We start from the raw sequence: 15,578 nt of genomic DNA, 5'->3' as shown, positions 1-15,578 counted from the left end.
AATTTCCTTATAATTTTTAAGTTGTAAAATTAAACCCGTTTATATATTCCGATAAAAACAAAAACCTCTTCAAAATAACAAGTTTATTACTATAAAAATATCGGTAAATAATTATATGGTTAAACAAAACTAAATTCTATAATCCTTAATAAAATAAGAAAACGGAGAAAATTTAATTTTTTTTCTCACGTATATACATTCAACTAAAAGTATACATATTAATTAATTTAGTTGACATACATTTTTCAAAAAAAAAAAAGGATAGTATATTATTTTTTGTTAAGTAATTAAAATGATGAATTTTTTCAAAAATATATTATATCTTAGATCAACACACTGTCAATCAGAGAAACTTGGCAATTTTTTTTTTTTGTTACACATTATCATTGGATAATATTAGTAAAAAAAAAATATTTAAAAATATTAAATTTCAATTCAATTTTTTGAAATCTTTTTCTTATAACATAATAATCGATGTTATTTTTAAAACAAACAATTTAGAAAATACTAAATAAAAATTATTTATTGATTACTTTTTATAAAATATCTATATCAAAACAATATCTTATAAAATACCGATATCAAATGTCCATGATTTTATATTATTCTCCTTGTTATAACGAATTTTGTTGTAGGTTAAACAATAATTGACTTAATCTTTTTTACATCCTAAATTTTTATTAATAAGAGTATTTGTTTCAACATTTTCTGAGATTATTGCATTAATTTATGACCAAATTAAGTCCACAATCATTTATTTTAGTTATGATTAGAAATAATATATAAGCATGGAAATGGAATTATCATATAATAGATAGTATTTTGGAAGTAATAACTGATAAACTCTAATTGTAAGACTTGTCTATAAAATTAATGGTTGGGAGTTAAAATATATATTTAGCAAATAATTTATGGTACAGGAAGATGAGGGCAAGGCATGTTTTAGAATCCCACATCGACAGTAACTGATACTGAAACCTCAACAATGAGGGCCAAAATAAATTGTTACATTTCACACAACGGATCAAAATGAAGGGGGTTGTGGCCCTCTCTGCCTTTAAGCATCTGATAAGCTCTTAAATGTGCCGCCTCATCTTCATACTCCTGGATGTTACCATTTAAATTATTATAAAATTATTAATAATCCATGTCTCCAACATTCACATTAAATTAACCACAAAATCTGACATTCTTCATATGCATTGTGTCATGTACCTGAAGGCTTATTTTTCCACATCAATTCTTGTGTAGAATGAACACCCTGAAATTGAATCAGGAATTATGATAACACATAAGGCTGCATAATAAATTGGAACAAAAGTATGTCAAGTGAAACATATAACATAACATACCTGTGAGTAACGTCCTGGATCACCAGCTGAAATAACAGTTGGCTGTAACTGTTTATAACCAACATCCTAAAAGCCAAACAATTTTCAATCATACACAACAAAAATGAGACACTTGGATGATAATATAATGAGCGGTATACAAGTATAGACGAAGAGGCACATAATGCAAAGCTTTTATTGTCATTAAACAAAAATTTTGACAAAAGTAGTGTTACCTGAACATTTTGAGGGCCTGTAACGCCATATGGCTGGAACTAGAAGAGAATATGGGAAAAGGAGTCAGTAACACAAAATCACCTTTCAATGTATGTTAATGTCAGAGATGCTTACTGAAGAGGACAAAGGAGGCTGTTGTGCTTGTTGCTGGTGAAGAACTTGTCCTTGGAGATGACTCTGAGGCTGAACCTGTTGGAACTGAGGAATTTGCTGGGCAGGTAGTACCGAAGGTTGTGACTGAGTGTGAGACTGCTGAACAGATACCCTTTGCTGTTGCTGTTCATATAACGTCAACTCCTCAGGTTTCTCCCACTGTAGTTCCCAGTACAGGTCAGCTCCACAGCTATAATTATAATAAAATAATGGCAATTCAAAATAAATTCCTACCCGACTTTCACCAGTGACACTATTATAGTAGTACTTGAAGCCCTCAGGAGATATATGTTCTGTCCAATTACATTTGGCAAGAGCCGAGTTATGGTTTATTGCTGGTAAGGCTGAAGTAGCAAGTTTGGATGAAGGGGCGTCTGCAGCAGGTGCAGTTGCATGAGTGCTGGCCACTGGTTGTGCTACAGTCCCAACCCATTGAGACTACATCAATATAAAATTGCCACATAATCGTTACTTTGACATCAACCTCTAACACACCAGAAAAATAATGACAAATCCTAGCACTATAACAAAACAACGAAAAAAGTATTTTATATCTACAACTAGTCCATTTTGACACCAAAAAATCTAAGTCTAATCAAATCAATTTAAGGAATACTAAAAGTGAAAAAACTGATATTTTTTAATACAACTAATCAGAACCAAACTTCACACAGCATCAGTCCGATCAAAGCAAATGGAGCAATAGAGATCAAATGGAACAGCTAATAAAATTCAAATTAAAAACTTCTTAAAACATAGATTTTAACCAAACATACATGCTTTTTAGTAGCTTCTGCATTTTGCTGCAATGATAATGCTTGACTAGAAGGCTGCATCATCTGCAGTTGTTGTTGAAGCTGGGAGAAGGCCTGCTGAGATGAATGAAAGCTTGCTTGCAAAGTCTGTGTCTGTTGCGACAGCATCTGGGCTAAGGGAGAAGGGGATTGCTGAATAGGCTGTTGTGGCACGGAGGGAGGAACTTGCTGTTGATTTGTAGCTAATGCAGTATTAGATTGCATGCTGGTGTCAAGAGGAGGCTGAGGAAATGCAGCAGACATAGCATTTGGTTGAGTTTGCGGTTGAGAAGTTGGAAACTGTCCACTTACTCCACGTATCTGCTGAGATTGAAGAGGACCAGCAGAAGGAGGAAGATGTGGCTGGCCATGCTGTCTAACAGATGTTTGTGGGTAGGGAACTGGTGCTTGAGGGTACAACTGATGGGATGATGGCACCTCCTGTGATGATTGAATAGGTTTCTGCAAGGGTGATATTTGTTGATTCTGTGGTGGAATTTGTGGCATGGGCTGATTGAAATTCTGACAGCAAAACAAAATTACTTGTTTCAAGATGCCAAAAGGGAAGTAACCCTAATTATTAATCGATTTCAATCTTAATACACAAGTATACCTGTTGTGACATTGATGGCATAGACTGAACTTGAAAACGACCATCTATGGGGCCTCCCAAACCAGTCATAGGACCGCCCTATATTAGTTGAAGTTAGGTATAAGCAACATGCCGTGAATGTTGTGAATAGCAACATTAAGGTACTAGAAAAATAAATAAATAAAAATAAAGGTGAAACATCGAAGTTAAATATATTATAGAAAAAACACTAGCAACACACTATTTACAACACCCAATGGTTGGGTGAAATACAATCAGTAAATGATGTTGGTTTCACTCTCCCTTTAGCAGGCCCTAGTTCCCATTTAGTGAAGTTCTTTGTATTTTAACCTAATACTATGTCAAAGTAGTAAAAGGCAATCCGGCGGCCGCCAACAAAAGTACTATAGCAGGATAAGGGTAGTGGGATGACCACTATTCTGTTTTTTGTACTTGTATTGATAATTTAATTTAATATATTTCTGCATATTTATGACATAAGAGAATAAAAGACCCTAAGACCCATCCTATTATCTTCAATCTAGGGCAACCCATATGGAACACCACACACATGAAAAGGTGGGAGGTGGCAAGACAGGATGCAGAGACTCATCAATAGCAAGAACCAAGAATGAGGTTCCAGAGTTTTTGCAAAGGGCTAACAGTTTAGGAGCAAGAACGCATACCATCCACAGAAGAAGCAAAACTAAAACAACAAAAAGAATTCCGAAGAATATCTTAAAAAAGAACCGGGGAGGTATTTTGCATTGGAAATTGGGATTTAGGGTGAATAAAAAATTGTACTTACTGCATTTGTAGGCAATGCCATTTCACCAGATCTTGGAAGCATTGGTGGCCCCATGCCATGAACACCAGCATTAGTGGATGGCCCCATATTTGGGGGTTGCATTGGTCGCCAAGCATTAGGGAGAGGCATTCGATCGCCCATAGGATCTGTAACATTGGACGGAAGTCTGCAGAAGGAATTACAGAAGAAATCGTCATAACAAGTCTTAACTGAAAAGTTCATTAGAGGAAGCAAGTGGTAAAAGGAAAGAGTAAAGGTGGGAGGATACCTTGAGCCTGGTGCATCAAATCTAGGACCAAATCCTGGGCCTCCAAAGGCCTGACCCCTGAAGCAAACCAAGCATAATTTTAAAATTCCCATGTTCATATGTGCATAATATGCATTTGAATCATAGCAAATCTAAAAGCCACATGGTCAGAACAAGCTTATATTTTGCATCTGCATACAACAGCTGATTCATATTCTATGCACACGTGTCAAGAATTTTCTTGTGTCTAAGCTCCTTATATAATTAAGTACAAAATAAAAAGAAAAATTCCTTCCCAACACAGAGTAACAAAAAGTTAGTGTCAAGGAAGAATGAATTTCTAGGTGTAAGATACAAGGAACATGGAAAAATCCCTTATGTCAACTTATATAACAAACAAGCCTTGTTTTAGACCACTTCGATTTGAACAGTTCCTCCTTAAAATGTGGACTAACCAGACTGCTGAAAGCAAACGTACCAGAGCATTCAAATTGAAATTGTCAATCAAAAAGAATACTTCTGGCCTGGGCTTGATTTCATGTTAACATCAGATAGCACAGGTCAACTTATTGGTCAAATTTAAAAAGTCCATGGTTCAATGATTGGTTTAATTAATTATAATTAGCCTTGGAATGGACTTTTATACTTAAGGATTGTCAAATTAGAAAGTACAGACCTGGAATCTCCTTGGCGAGGCCTTTTAGGATCAGCAAACCGGACAATTAGTGGTTGCTCACAACCCTATGCACAAAAGTACAAGATTAACCAGAATGCATTCATAAGAATTATTGAAATGAGAAAATTATTTTTCTTCCATACTCTCATTGTGTAGAGTCCATCAAGTGCATTAATAGCTGCCAGAGCCATATCTCTGTGTGAGTATTTGACAAAACCACATCCTTCAAACAATATGGGAAAATATTATTTGTTCAGTATTGCATCAAATCAAACACAAACATACAAAGACACAAAAAAGTAATCCAAGAAAAATAAAATAGAATGCTTTCAGACGATGAGAACAGTAAAAACTACTCATTGCACCAACGAAATCATACTTCCCATAAGAATTATTTAACAGAGAAGTACAGAAACCAACCCCTTGCCCCTATGGATCCACACCCATCCCCTAGCTGGTTTACAGATAATATCAGATATTGGTAGGGAACATACCACGACTTTGTTTCTTCTCATCACGCATAAGATACACATCTTCAACCCGACCATATTTTGAGAAAATCTGGTGCAAGAGAAAGTAAACACCCCATATTAGTTTCATGTTAACATTAACCATATAACAATACTAGCAATTTACTAACAACATATATTTTCCCTTGTACCAAAGTTCCCCTTTCGAATCACCAACAAAAAAGGTCCATTGAAAATAGTATAACAGCCTCTAACGTAAAGTTCAACAACAGAAAGAAACATACTTCCTCAACTTCCTTTACGGGAGCCTGCTTGTTCAGAGAGCCCACAAATAACTTGTACTCAACTGCACCTATTATATAAATTAAGTTGCATGACCACGAAGCAGTTAGCACAATCATTAGATGCTAATAACAATGATGCAGTCACAGATACAAAGGCAAATCCATGCATAAATTCTCCCCCCAGAACAGACTAACAATATTGCTAATGTTTCTCCTACATCAACTATTTAGCAGTTGTAAATGTATTTTGGAAAAACAAAATGTGAAACAATACATGGGATGAATTACAACTATCATGATCATGGATACAATAGCAATATTTTTTAAAAAGAATCCTTCTGAAAGATATACATATGGGTAAGACTTTGCAACCATAACAATGTCAATAAATATAAATTTTTACCAAGGCGTTCCCGTTCACCGTCAGCATATCGCACTTGTATAGGACCAACACCCTAAATAATAAGATACATGCATTAGAAAATAACTATACGTTGTCCTGACAATTTACAATCTAGGATTTGTAAGCACAACTCACTCCAGGAAGAGTATGTTGATTATGCAGTGCTCTAATTGCCTGATCAGCTTCTTCTGCAGTAGAATATTTTATAAAACAACAACCTGCATGACAAAGATACTTTATACCAGTTTCATTAAATAATACAACACCCCCCAATAGGTGTCAATAAATATAGACCCAGAAAGACATTTGGCAGAAAAATAGAAAAGTAAAACTAAATGTGATTTTATTTTAAACCCTAGTTTGCTTTAAATTACTTAGCCGTTACAAACCCAGACAACTAAAAAAAGTCCTGTCATGGTCTTTAACTCATCAACAAATCAGAACGATTCCTCCAGTGAAATATTTTACTTTGTCACAACTATTTGGCTGCCAAGAGACTATAATTCATAAAGAGATAAAACAATAACCAAACTATACTTTAACACCTACATAAAACCATAAGGCAGAGATTAAGATCGGATAAGCTTCAGCTGATCCCCAAGATAATAATATCATCACAAGCATGAGGCAAAATCATCCCAGTATCAAGATATCACGAGATAGTTCAACAATCTTATTAGAATTTACTTTATTCTATATTTCTCACAAACAAAACTAAAATCAACTGCCACTTGCAGACCAAACGGCTTAAGTACTCTTACAGCTAGAAAGCTTTAAAGGATTTGAACGGTGATAAAGAATTCTGTAAAGAGCAATTCGTCTGCACAAACAAAAAATGGCATGTAGCTAAAAGCTGCTTGAATTTCTATGTCAATAACCACTATAATGCTGATTTATGAATCAGCATTCAATGGGGCAGCTTACAACGAAGCTAGGTTGAAAATATCAGGGTATGACTAGAACACAATCTACTTTTTCTGTTAATCAAACAAACTCCTACTACTTCAAATCTCCTATCAGAGTTTAGCATCATATTCTCCGTGGGTTTATACTTCCCCAAAACACACATGGGTGAAGGCTTTAATAAAGCAACCACATTGTAGAGATCCACACAACAGCATGACAAATACTCACCCCACGCACTAATGTGGTAACAGTCACTATAATATAAAGATGACTTCTGATACGGAATATGGCATTCATATGCATACAGTTAAACACCATCGTGATATAAAAAAAAAAAAAACTGCTTTTCTCCTGCAACTGCGTATTGTAGAATCTTGGAATAAATTCTTACTGATAAAACACAACAGCAAATCCAACTTTAGTATCAATATAATAAAGGCAAAAGCACAATGCTACACGATAATTCAGAGCCATGGAGAGTCAAGCTTTCCAAGATGACCATTTGAACAACTATATTTCCTAGCATAAAACTTTATGCACCGAAAAGAAGTATCATCAACCCACATGGCAGAGGATCCAGTAACACACGGAAATAGCTATCCAATACCAGCCACAATTCTTAACATAAAAAGGATTTTTAAAGGGCTACATCGAATGCAATCACGTACATCACATCACCAACACTAGAACTACTTACCTATATTTTACACATAAATAAATGGCCATCATCACGTCTTCAGAAGACACTACCACTCACAAGATAGCTAATGGCGTATGAATTCCAGTAAACACAACATACTGGTTACAACAATCATCCACATTTAGTCAACCCAACTTCATAGCCATGCCACTTCATTAAATGAAAAAGTCGAATATGACATTCCAAGCCATTTGATCAATAATTATTTCACCAAAATGAGAAACATTAAACCTTCAGAAATACATTGTGATTAACACCGTTCAAATGTAACAATCCAAGTTTATCCTCTGTTCCCTTTGTACAATAACCAACTTCTAAAATTTTGAAGTAAAAAGCCTATAGATATCGTAACTGACACTCCAACTACAATCAAATGTTGGGTAATGCCCCCACTGCTGCAGCTACAATTGCAAGAGCAGGATCTTTAGGTCCTCCAAGATCCCATCTGCAATACAAAGAGCAGCGTACAGGTTTACGTGTTGTAGCTCCTTCAGGTATGATGGGACGGGGGAAAAAGGTGGAACCAATACTAACAAGTCTGAACTTGTTGCAAAAACAAACTGAGAAGATGATGAGCTTATTTTCTCTACCATCAGCCTCTCAAAGGACCTGAAATAAAGTGTATATGAATCAAAATAGCCTCAGAATATAAAAATAACAAATACCTTGATGTTGTCCTGTCTTTCTATCTTTGATGAGGGCAACCTCGATCACATTCCCATGTTCCTCAAACAATGGACGAATCTGGTATCAAAAAATGCAACAAGATAATAGTTAATCGTTAATAAACCAAACTACACTAAAGTCGATATCATTTAATGTACGGAAGATAAGAAATCATTAAAAAATATAAACTCACATCATCTTCAACAGCTGTTCGGGGAACAGACCCAACAAAAAGCTTAGCAAAATTTCCACCGTCTAAACGATCTGAAAGGGAAAAACAACATGTCAATTGTTTAAGTTACAGCAATGTCATACAGATATAATTTATTCCAAACATAGAGAAATAACAGAACAGTATTGCAGAAGTACAAGAATAACTGAAAAAGCTCAAGAGCGTGACAAAACACACAACTAACATCAAGCCTTATCCCACCCACCAGTTGCCACCTCAGACAAACACATCAAGTCAATCACCCTATATTCTTGGGGTTTCTCCCTCCCCCGGAAGTAAATTATAAATAATATTACCCGCCATGCTTAAGCATCCCAAGCACCTTTTTTAAAGTAAACAAACAAATAAGCCGCTGTTCCCCACCGAAAAAGCTTTCAGGATTGCAAATATCCAATTATTTACCAAACAGATTACAACTCTTAAACCCTAACGCAAACCAATAGTTTAAAGACTATAGCTTTTTATGGATAAACTCCATTGAAAGCACCCAAGAAGAAAAAAATAAGACTAAAGGAATTAAACTTCCCTCGTAAAATAATCTCTCCCTTAAGTCACAATCAATTTCTCCTTAGTTAAAATTAACACGGTCCCTTCATTTTCCTTCTCTAAATGAGTTTATCGAAACAAAACGTATATGCTACAAGGCGTAAATAATTGATTGCACAAAAACTAAAAGACATTGATTACTAATATGAAAAAGGACACAAACAACCCAAAAAGCAGGACCCGTTCCAGTAAGTTGCAATAATTACAAAAATGACCGCAGCCGCGGCAATTCAAATTCGTCGAAAACGAAAACCACCTATCCAACAATCAATATTCAGCAACCAAAACACGACAGAGGGAAAGGGAAGTAGCTAAAAGAAAACACACCTGGTGAACCGCCTCCGCGCCCGGCGACAGGAAACCCTCGTTTCTGACCAACAAGCGGCGGTGGCGGCTGGTGGCCGTTGAATCCGAATTCCACAGGACCTTCCCCGCCCATCGGCCGGAATCCTCCTCCCCTTCCAGGAGAGCGACGTGGAGGACTGTCGAAGGCGCGGTGGTTAGGGGCAGCGCCAGAGCGGAAACCGGAAGGACTCCGGCGCGTATTGTGGTAGTTCATGGGAGAATCGGAGAAGCGCCCCCTATTAGAGTGACGATAGTTATTGTCGTTGTGGAAATCATTGTTGTTGTAACGGTCTCCTCTGTGCCTCTCCAGCTTGGCGTAACAGAGCGAAACCCTAACGAAAACCCTAGCGAGATAAAGCGAACAGAGAAGTTTGATGTTCCTTTGCTTTGCTCCGGTGGAGTGACACCCTTTTCTGGCAACGATGATGCTATATGCTACACCAACACAGCACAGCAATCATAAATTCATAATTAATAAATAACGAATGAGACGACGACGAAGAAAGGAACGAAGACTTGACCCGTGTTTGTTTATTGGAATCCATAATGGGCCACCTAGCCCATTCACTCCTTTCGTATCTCGGCCCATTTAGCCTCGTCAATTGCTGTGTTTCAACGCATGTGACCATTTGTCTACCCGGGAAGACAATATTTTTAAATTACAATCATTTTTTACTTTTTAAAAGATAATATTTACTTAGAATAACATTTATTTAGTTTTAAAAACTTAAAATTTTATTTTTCGAAAAAATAAAATCGATTTAAAACTTTTCGTCATATCAAAAGTATATTTATCTGAGTGCAATATTGTTAGATACCTGTTGGACCATCAAAAGAGTATATTAAAAGGTGGTAAGATTTGTAATAAATGATAAATGTTATTTCTTCTTAAAATTTAATGATATAATAAATAATATTTCTCCGATTTATATAATACAAAGATAAAAATTTTAGATTCTAAGTTAATTTAAACCACAATTTTGATATGACAACGAGTATAAAGGAAAGCGTCAAAATATTTTCTAAATATAATACAAAAGTTACACCACTAAAAAATGAATAAATTTTGTTGTAACTTTTTACAATCATGAGTTTAATTCAATCTAGGGGAAAAATGACAGTTACAAGTTTCACAAGTTTCATTTCTATCAACTTGGTGATCTATTTCATCTTTTTGGTTGCACCAATTCAATCAATTTTGTCTCATACTGGTTTATTAGAACAAATATGTGGTCAATCACCTGATTATCATCTTTGTGTTATGACTCTACGATCATCGATTCAGCATAGATCAAAACAAGACATGACAGGATTTACTCGTTTAACCCTTCATATTATGAATGATAATGCATCTTCCACAATAGAACATATCCATAAAGATTATTGGCAAATCCCAGATCTTGAGGTAAAAAAAGCCTTAAAATATTGTCTTATTTCATACAACAGAGTAATTGATGCTCATTTGAGAGAGGCTTTGAATGCCATGGAAGAAGGTGATTATAAAATTGTCAAACAAATAATTCATATTATTAATCTCGAAATTGAATCATGTAATAATAAATTTAAGAACCTGGATATTTCACCTCTGAGAGATACCAATCGATACATGCAAAATTTATGCTCTGTTACTGTATCAGTAGTTAACCATTTGATCCAACAAGATCAACCAACTTGAAATTATTATTATTATTATTATTATTTTATATATATATATATATATATATATATATATATATATATATATATATATATATATATATATATCACTCCAGATACATCAATACATAAATGACATTTATAGTTTACTTTCATGTAATTTTGTATTTATTTAACATGTATTTTATTTTCTTTTTTATGTATCATTATTATTTTTTATATATATCTTTCTGTATTTGTAAGGATGTACATATTTCCTAAGAGTTTGAAAAACAAAGTTTTATGTTTTATTTTATTTTTCTAACTATCTCTGTTTGAATATGAAAATTAAGGTTATAATGTTAGTGAATAATACTTAAGAATTAGGATTGTTACTTTGGAAGACATGTGGTAAGAAATAAATGAAGCAAAAATTATTCGTGATGTATTGGTTTGTTTTCTGATTTTATTTTTTTATTCACGTTTATTTTCTAATTTTATCTTTTAAATATATTTTTTAAAATTAAAATGTATATTTTATCAGTTTTATCTTTTAGGTGACTTTTTTTAAATTTATCTTTGACCATTTTTTAAATTTAATATTTTTTTAATTATAAAACTACTGACAAAGTAAATAAACTATTTCAGTTAAAAATATGTTTATATTAAATTATTTAATGAATTCAGTTATAAGAAATATTTTTATATTGTATTTATAATCATAATAATAATAAATAGTATTAATTTAATAGTAATAATAAAATAAAAAATATAGTGACAGATGAAAAAATAAAATAAACTTATTGACTAAAAATTATATCCGACGTTCAAACGACGAATGTGAATGCAGAGTTGCGAAAAAAAAAAAAAAACTATGATTTATGAAAGATTGAGAAATTAAGAAAGTTGTTTTTTTCTTTGAGTGAAACTCACATCACATTGATAAAATACAATAATCAATAATAATATTTATTTCATTAAATTAAACTAACACCACTCCTTTGTCGAGATCCATCTATAACAATTAAAATGGAAATGAATATCAACACATCACTTTCCTCTTACTATTCACACATAGATATTGTAGTTTAAAAACCCATTTTTTTCAAACAATATTTGTAAATTAAAAGAAAATTTTAAGCCTAATTCAACCTTACAAAACTGATTTTTATGGTGAAGTTTGCATTTTACTTATATATTATAAATTAGTTTTATCTCTAGTCGATATGAGACTTCTAATAAGAATAAGATTCATATTTTAACATACATTAATAATTTATTATTACATAAAAATATCGTTAAATTTTAAAACAATAACAAAAATATAAAATAAATTAAATTAATATTTTAAATATATTTAGCAAAATAATAACAACATATTATTAAAATTTAAAACAATAACAAAATTTGATAGCACGTTTTTAGTGTTTTTTTTATAAATTTGAAATTAATCAAGTCAAATAAACATATATATTTACTATGTAATATAAGTGATATAACAACACCTCAATTGTTTTTTTCATTATACTAATTTTAAACTTATGTCTTTATTTCTATTTTTTTAAATATATAAAGGTTGAGGAAAAAAGCAATAACTATTTTTAATTTTATAATCAAGTTTTGAGAACAAATATTTATAGATTTAGAAAGCAACATGTCTTTAAAAATATAAATAGTATATATGATAAAAATGTAAATGATAAAGGATGTATACAAATATATAGTAAACTCTCTATAAATCCGAAAGATATACGAAAATGTGTAAAATATGCCCATTAAAAAATATAAATCATCGTAAAAATATATTAATGTGTATTGTTATATTTGTTTTAATTAATGTATTGTTATTGGATTATTATAATCAATATATAGAGACACTTATATAATGCATATTGTCTAATATACATTATAAAATTCGTTTAAATGAATAATAAACTGAGTTGTTTGATCTATATTAATATATTTGTTTAAAATATGTATGAATAGACTAATCGAACATATATTAGTATACTCATTTAACCAATATGAACCATCTTTTTTAATATGTATTACTGTATTTGTGTAATATTTTTATGAACCATTTTTTTAATATGTATTACTATATTTATATTTGTGTAATATTTTTTCCTTTACTAGTTTAACAATGGTATGAATATGAATTGTCAATATTCATTAAATCATCAAATAATTATACCTGTTTAGTATTTATTTGTAATAAATACTAAATATTCTACTAATAGAGAACACATACCTGTTTAGTAAATGACTTTTTACAAAGCGAGGTTCTCACTGATTATAATAAATATTCTACTAATAGAGAACACATAACTTTTATACCTGGATTAGGATAATTCTTTTTATCTATAACTATTATAAAAGAACTCGTTTTTATAACTATTTATGTGAATGAGTTTTACCTTTATTAATATACTTTATGTTATTATTTATATTTTCTTATTTTAGAATTATCTCTTTTAAATCCAATAATTAATTTCATAAAATTATAAAAATTATTCACTGTACACATTTATAATTTTTTTATTCAAGAAATTTTTTAATAAACTATAAAATATTTGTAATTTTTATTATATATTTTTTTATTATAAATAATTATTTGAATTTTAAAAACTAGTTATTAAAAAGAGTAAAATTGAAAAATATTTTTTAACGAATAAATCATTCAAGTTTAAAAAGGTGGATACTAAATTTTAAAATTGAAAAAGAAAACATGGACAAAAAAAATTAATCGATAATTTTATTATTTTATTCTTCTGATTCTATAATTTTTTAAAATTCAAAATTATCTTACAATATTATAAAAATTATTTACTTATATTTTTATTTTTTCCAAATTTAATAACAAAAAAATGTTTTTTTATTTTTTATTATCAAGAGAGCATGTGTTTTCAGTGTATTTTATTTTGATTGATTATAAGTTTAAAGATACTCTTAATAAAAATAAGTTATCTTTTGAAAGTTTCTCATTTAAAAATATTATCAGTCTCAACAGTTATTATATAAACTCAAAAGCTTTTACACAAAGAGGACACCAGTAATAATTTATAACATTGATTAAGGAATTTTCAGAATTATGTAAAAAAGAAAATATTTAAAAATTATTAAGCCCGAAGGTATGTGATAACTCTTAGATTTTGTACTTTTATTTGTGTTTAGGAGTCTTTGTTGGTGAATTTTGTTTTTAATTGTTTAGAATTAGGTTAGTTTTAGATTTTTCTTTAAATTCTTTAATTTTGTTTAATTTTAGTTAAAAATAGAAATTTTAGTATATTTTTAGTACATTTGTTTATAAGTAGGAAATTAATCTTTTTCTTTAATAAAAACTTTTTGATGAAAAGAAATATATTTTTTTTAATTGATAAATCTCGTTCTTTTTTCTTTAATTTTTGATTTCTTTTTTTTTTTTGTTGTAGATTGCAAGTGTTGATTCTATAATTGGGCCGCTATCTTGGGCCTCTGATGCTAATGGGAAGAAATTGAGATGCTGCAAACTGTGAGTATAAGCATTGGACCGTTAAATTGGGTCTCAGCCTTGAACAACGTGGTGTACGCTGCATTGCTGATTTAAGGGGGTTACTCCCTGCACCTCTCCAATTCCAACCCCCACCCCCCATTCTATTTTTACCCTTTTCTCTATTTTTTCTATTCCAATTTTATCCTTTAGCAAACATTTATATTTAAAAATACAATTTTATAATTTTATTCTCCCACCCCCACATAACCTATTTATTCTTTATTTTTTTATCTTCATGCTTTCATCTTTAGGCTTTCTTCACACGAATTATTTGTTCTATTTTTCTATAAATTCTTTCTCCCATTGTTCTTGTATTTCAAGTGATAATTGAGATATCGATTTCTTCTGAAAGAATTTGTCCTTAAATTATTATATCTCTGCATTACATTGGTGTGGTGGTGTTCTATCCAATCTCAACAGTGATAATTGAGATATCTCCCATTCTTCTTGTATTTCAAGTGATAATTGAGATATCGATTTCTTCTGAAAGAATTTGTCCTTAAATTATTATATCTCTACATTACATTGGTGTGGTGGTGTTCTATCCAACCTCAGCATTGGTGGTGGTAGTGTTCTATGCAACCTCAACAGCGATTCTCTTGGAGTCCAGGTTAGTAAAATTTTCGTAAAACCGTTAAAACGGATGGCGACTTCCGTTTCCATTAAACGGATGTCAACATCCGTCGACGGATTCCCAGATCCGTTTTAGAGTTTTTAGATTACATTATTTTTTTTAGTTTTATTTTTTAAGATGTGTTTTTATTAATTTTATTTTTTAAGATTTGTTTTTATTAGTTTATTTTTTAGGATTTGTTTTTATTACTTTTATTTTTTAAGATTTGTTTTTATTAGATTTTTATTTTATTAGTTTTATTTTTTAAGATTTGTTTTTATTAGTTTTATTTGTTTAAGATTTGTTTTTATTAGTTTTATTTTTTAGGATTTGTTTTTATTAGATTTTTATTTTATTAGTTTTATTTTTTAAGATTTGTTTTTATTAGTTTACTTTTTATATTAATTT

General features: G+C 31.1%; 1 protein-coding gene across 2 annotated transcripts; it reads right to left on the bottom strand.

Moving 5' to 3' along the window:
* Nucleotides 1-832: 832 nt before the first annotated feature.
* On the bottom strand, nt 833-9,892 carry LOC106768633 (flowering time control protein FCA). 2 transcript variants are annotated; one of them, XM_014653877.2, is made up of 19 exons: nt 9,373-9,892; nt 8,461-8,531; nt 8,267-8,345; nt 6,131-6,213; nt 5,996-6,047; nt 5,593-5,660; nt 5,333-5,399; nt 4,982-5,061; nt 4,839-4,903; nt 4,184-4,240; nt 3,916-4,081; nt 3,129-3,206; nt 2,498-3,037; nt 1,956-2,159; nt 1,683-1,880; nt 1,568-1,606; nt 1,353-1,418; nt 1,216-1,261; nt 833-1,104 (listed from the first exon to the last, which is right to left on the bottom strand). In XM_014653877.2, exons 1-19 carry the CDS (start codon nt 9,602-9,604, stop codon nt 1,097-1,099), a joined length of 2,199 nt encoding a protein of 732 aa, XP_014509363.1. In that variant the 5' UTR covers nt 9,605-9,892; the 3' UTR covers nt 833-1,096. The 2 variants fall into 2 exon arrangements, with proteins under 2 accessions (XP_014509363.1, XP_014509366.1); XM_014653880.2 differs by having other exon boundaries at nt 1,353-1,400.
* Nucleotides 9,893-15,578: the final 5,686 nt, after the last annotated feature.

Source organism: Vigna radiata, chromosome 7 (genome assembly GCF_000741045.1).
Source record: "Vigna radiata var. radiata cultivar VC1973A chromosome 7, Vradiata_ver6, whole genome shotgun sequence".
Classification (NCBI taxonomy): Eukaryota; Viridiplantae; Streptophyta; class Magnoliopsida; order Fabales; family Fabaceae; genus Vigna; species Vigna radiata.
This window is presented reverse-complemented; position numbering and strand designations above follow the sequence as displayed.

Coding starts and splice junctions, on each gene's coding strand:
- LOC106768633 (XM_014653877.2), bottom strand. CDS start 9,604: ATGAACTACCACAATACGCGCCGGAGTCCTTCCGGTTTCCGCTCTGGC. Junction 5,400..5,592: donor CCGTAAAGGAAGTTGAGGAA/GTATGTTTCTTT, acceptor CTCTTGCACCAG/ATTTTCTCAAAATATGGTCG. Junction 4,082..4,183: donor TTTGATGCACCAGGCTCAAG/GTATCCTCCCAC, acceptor TTCCTTCTGCAG/ACTTCCGTCCAATGTTACAG.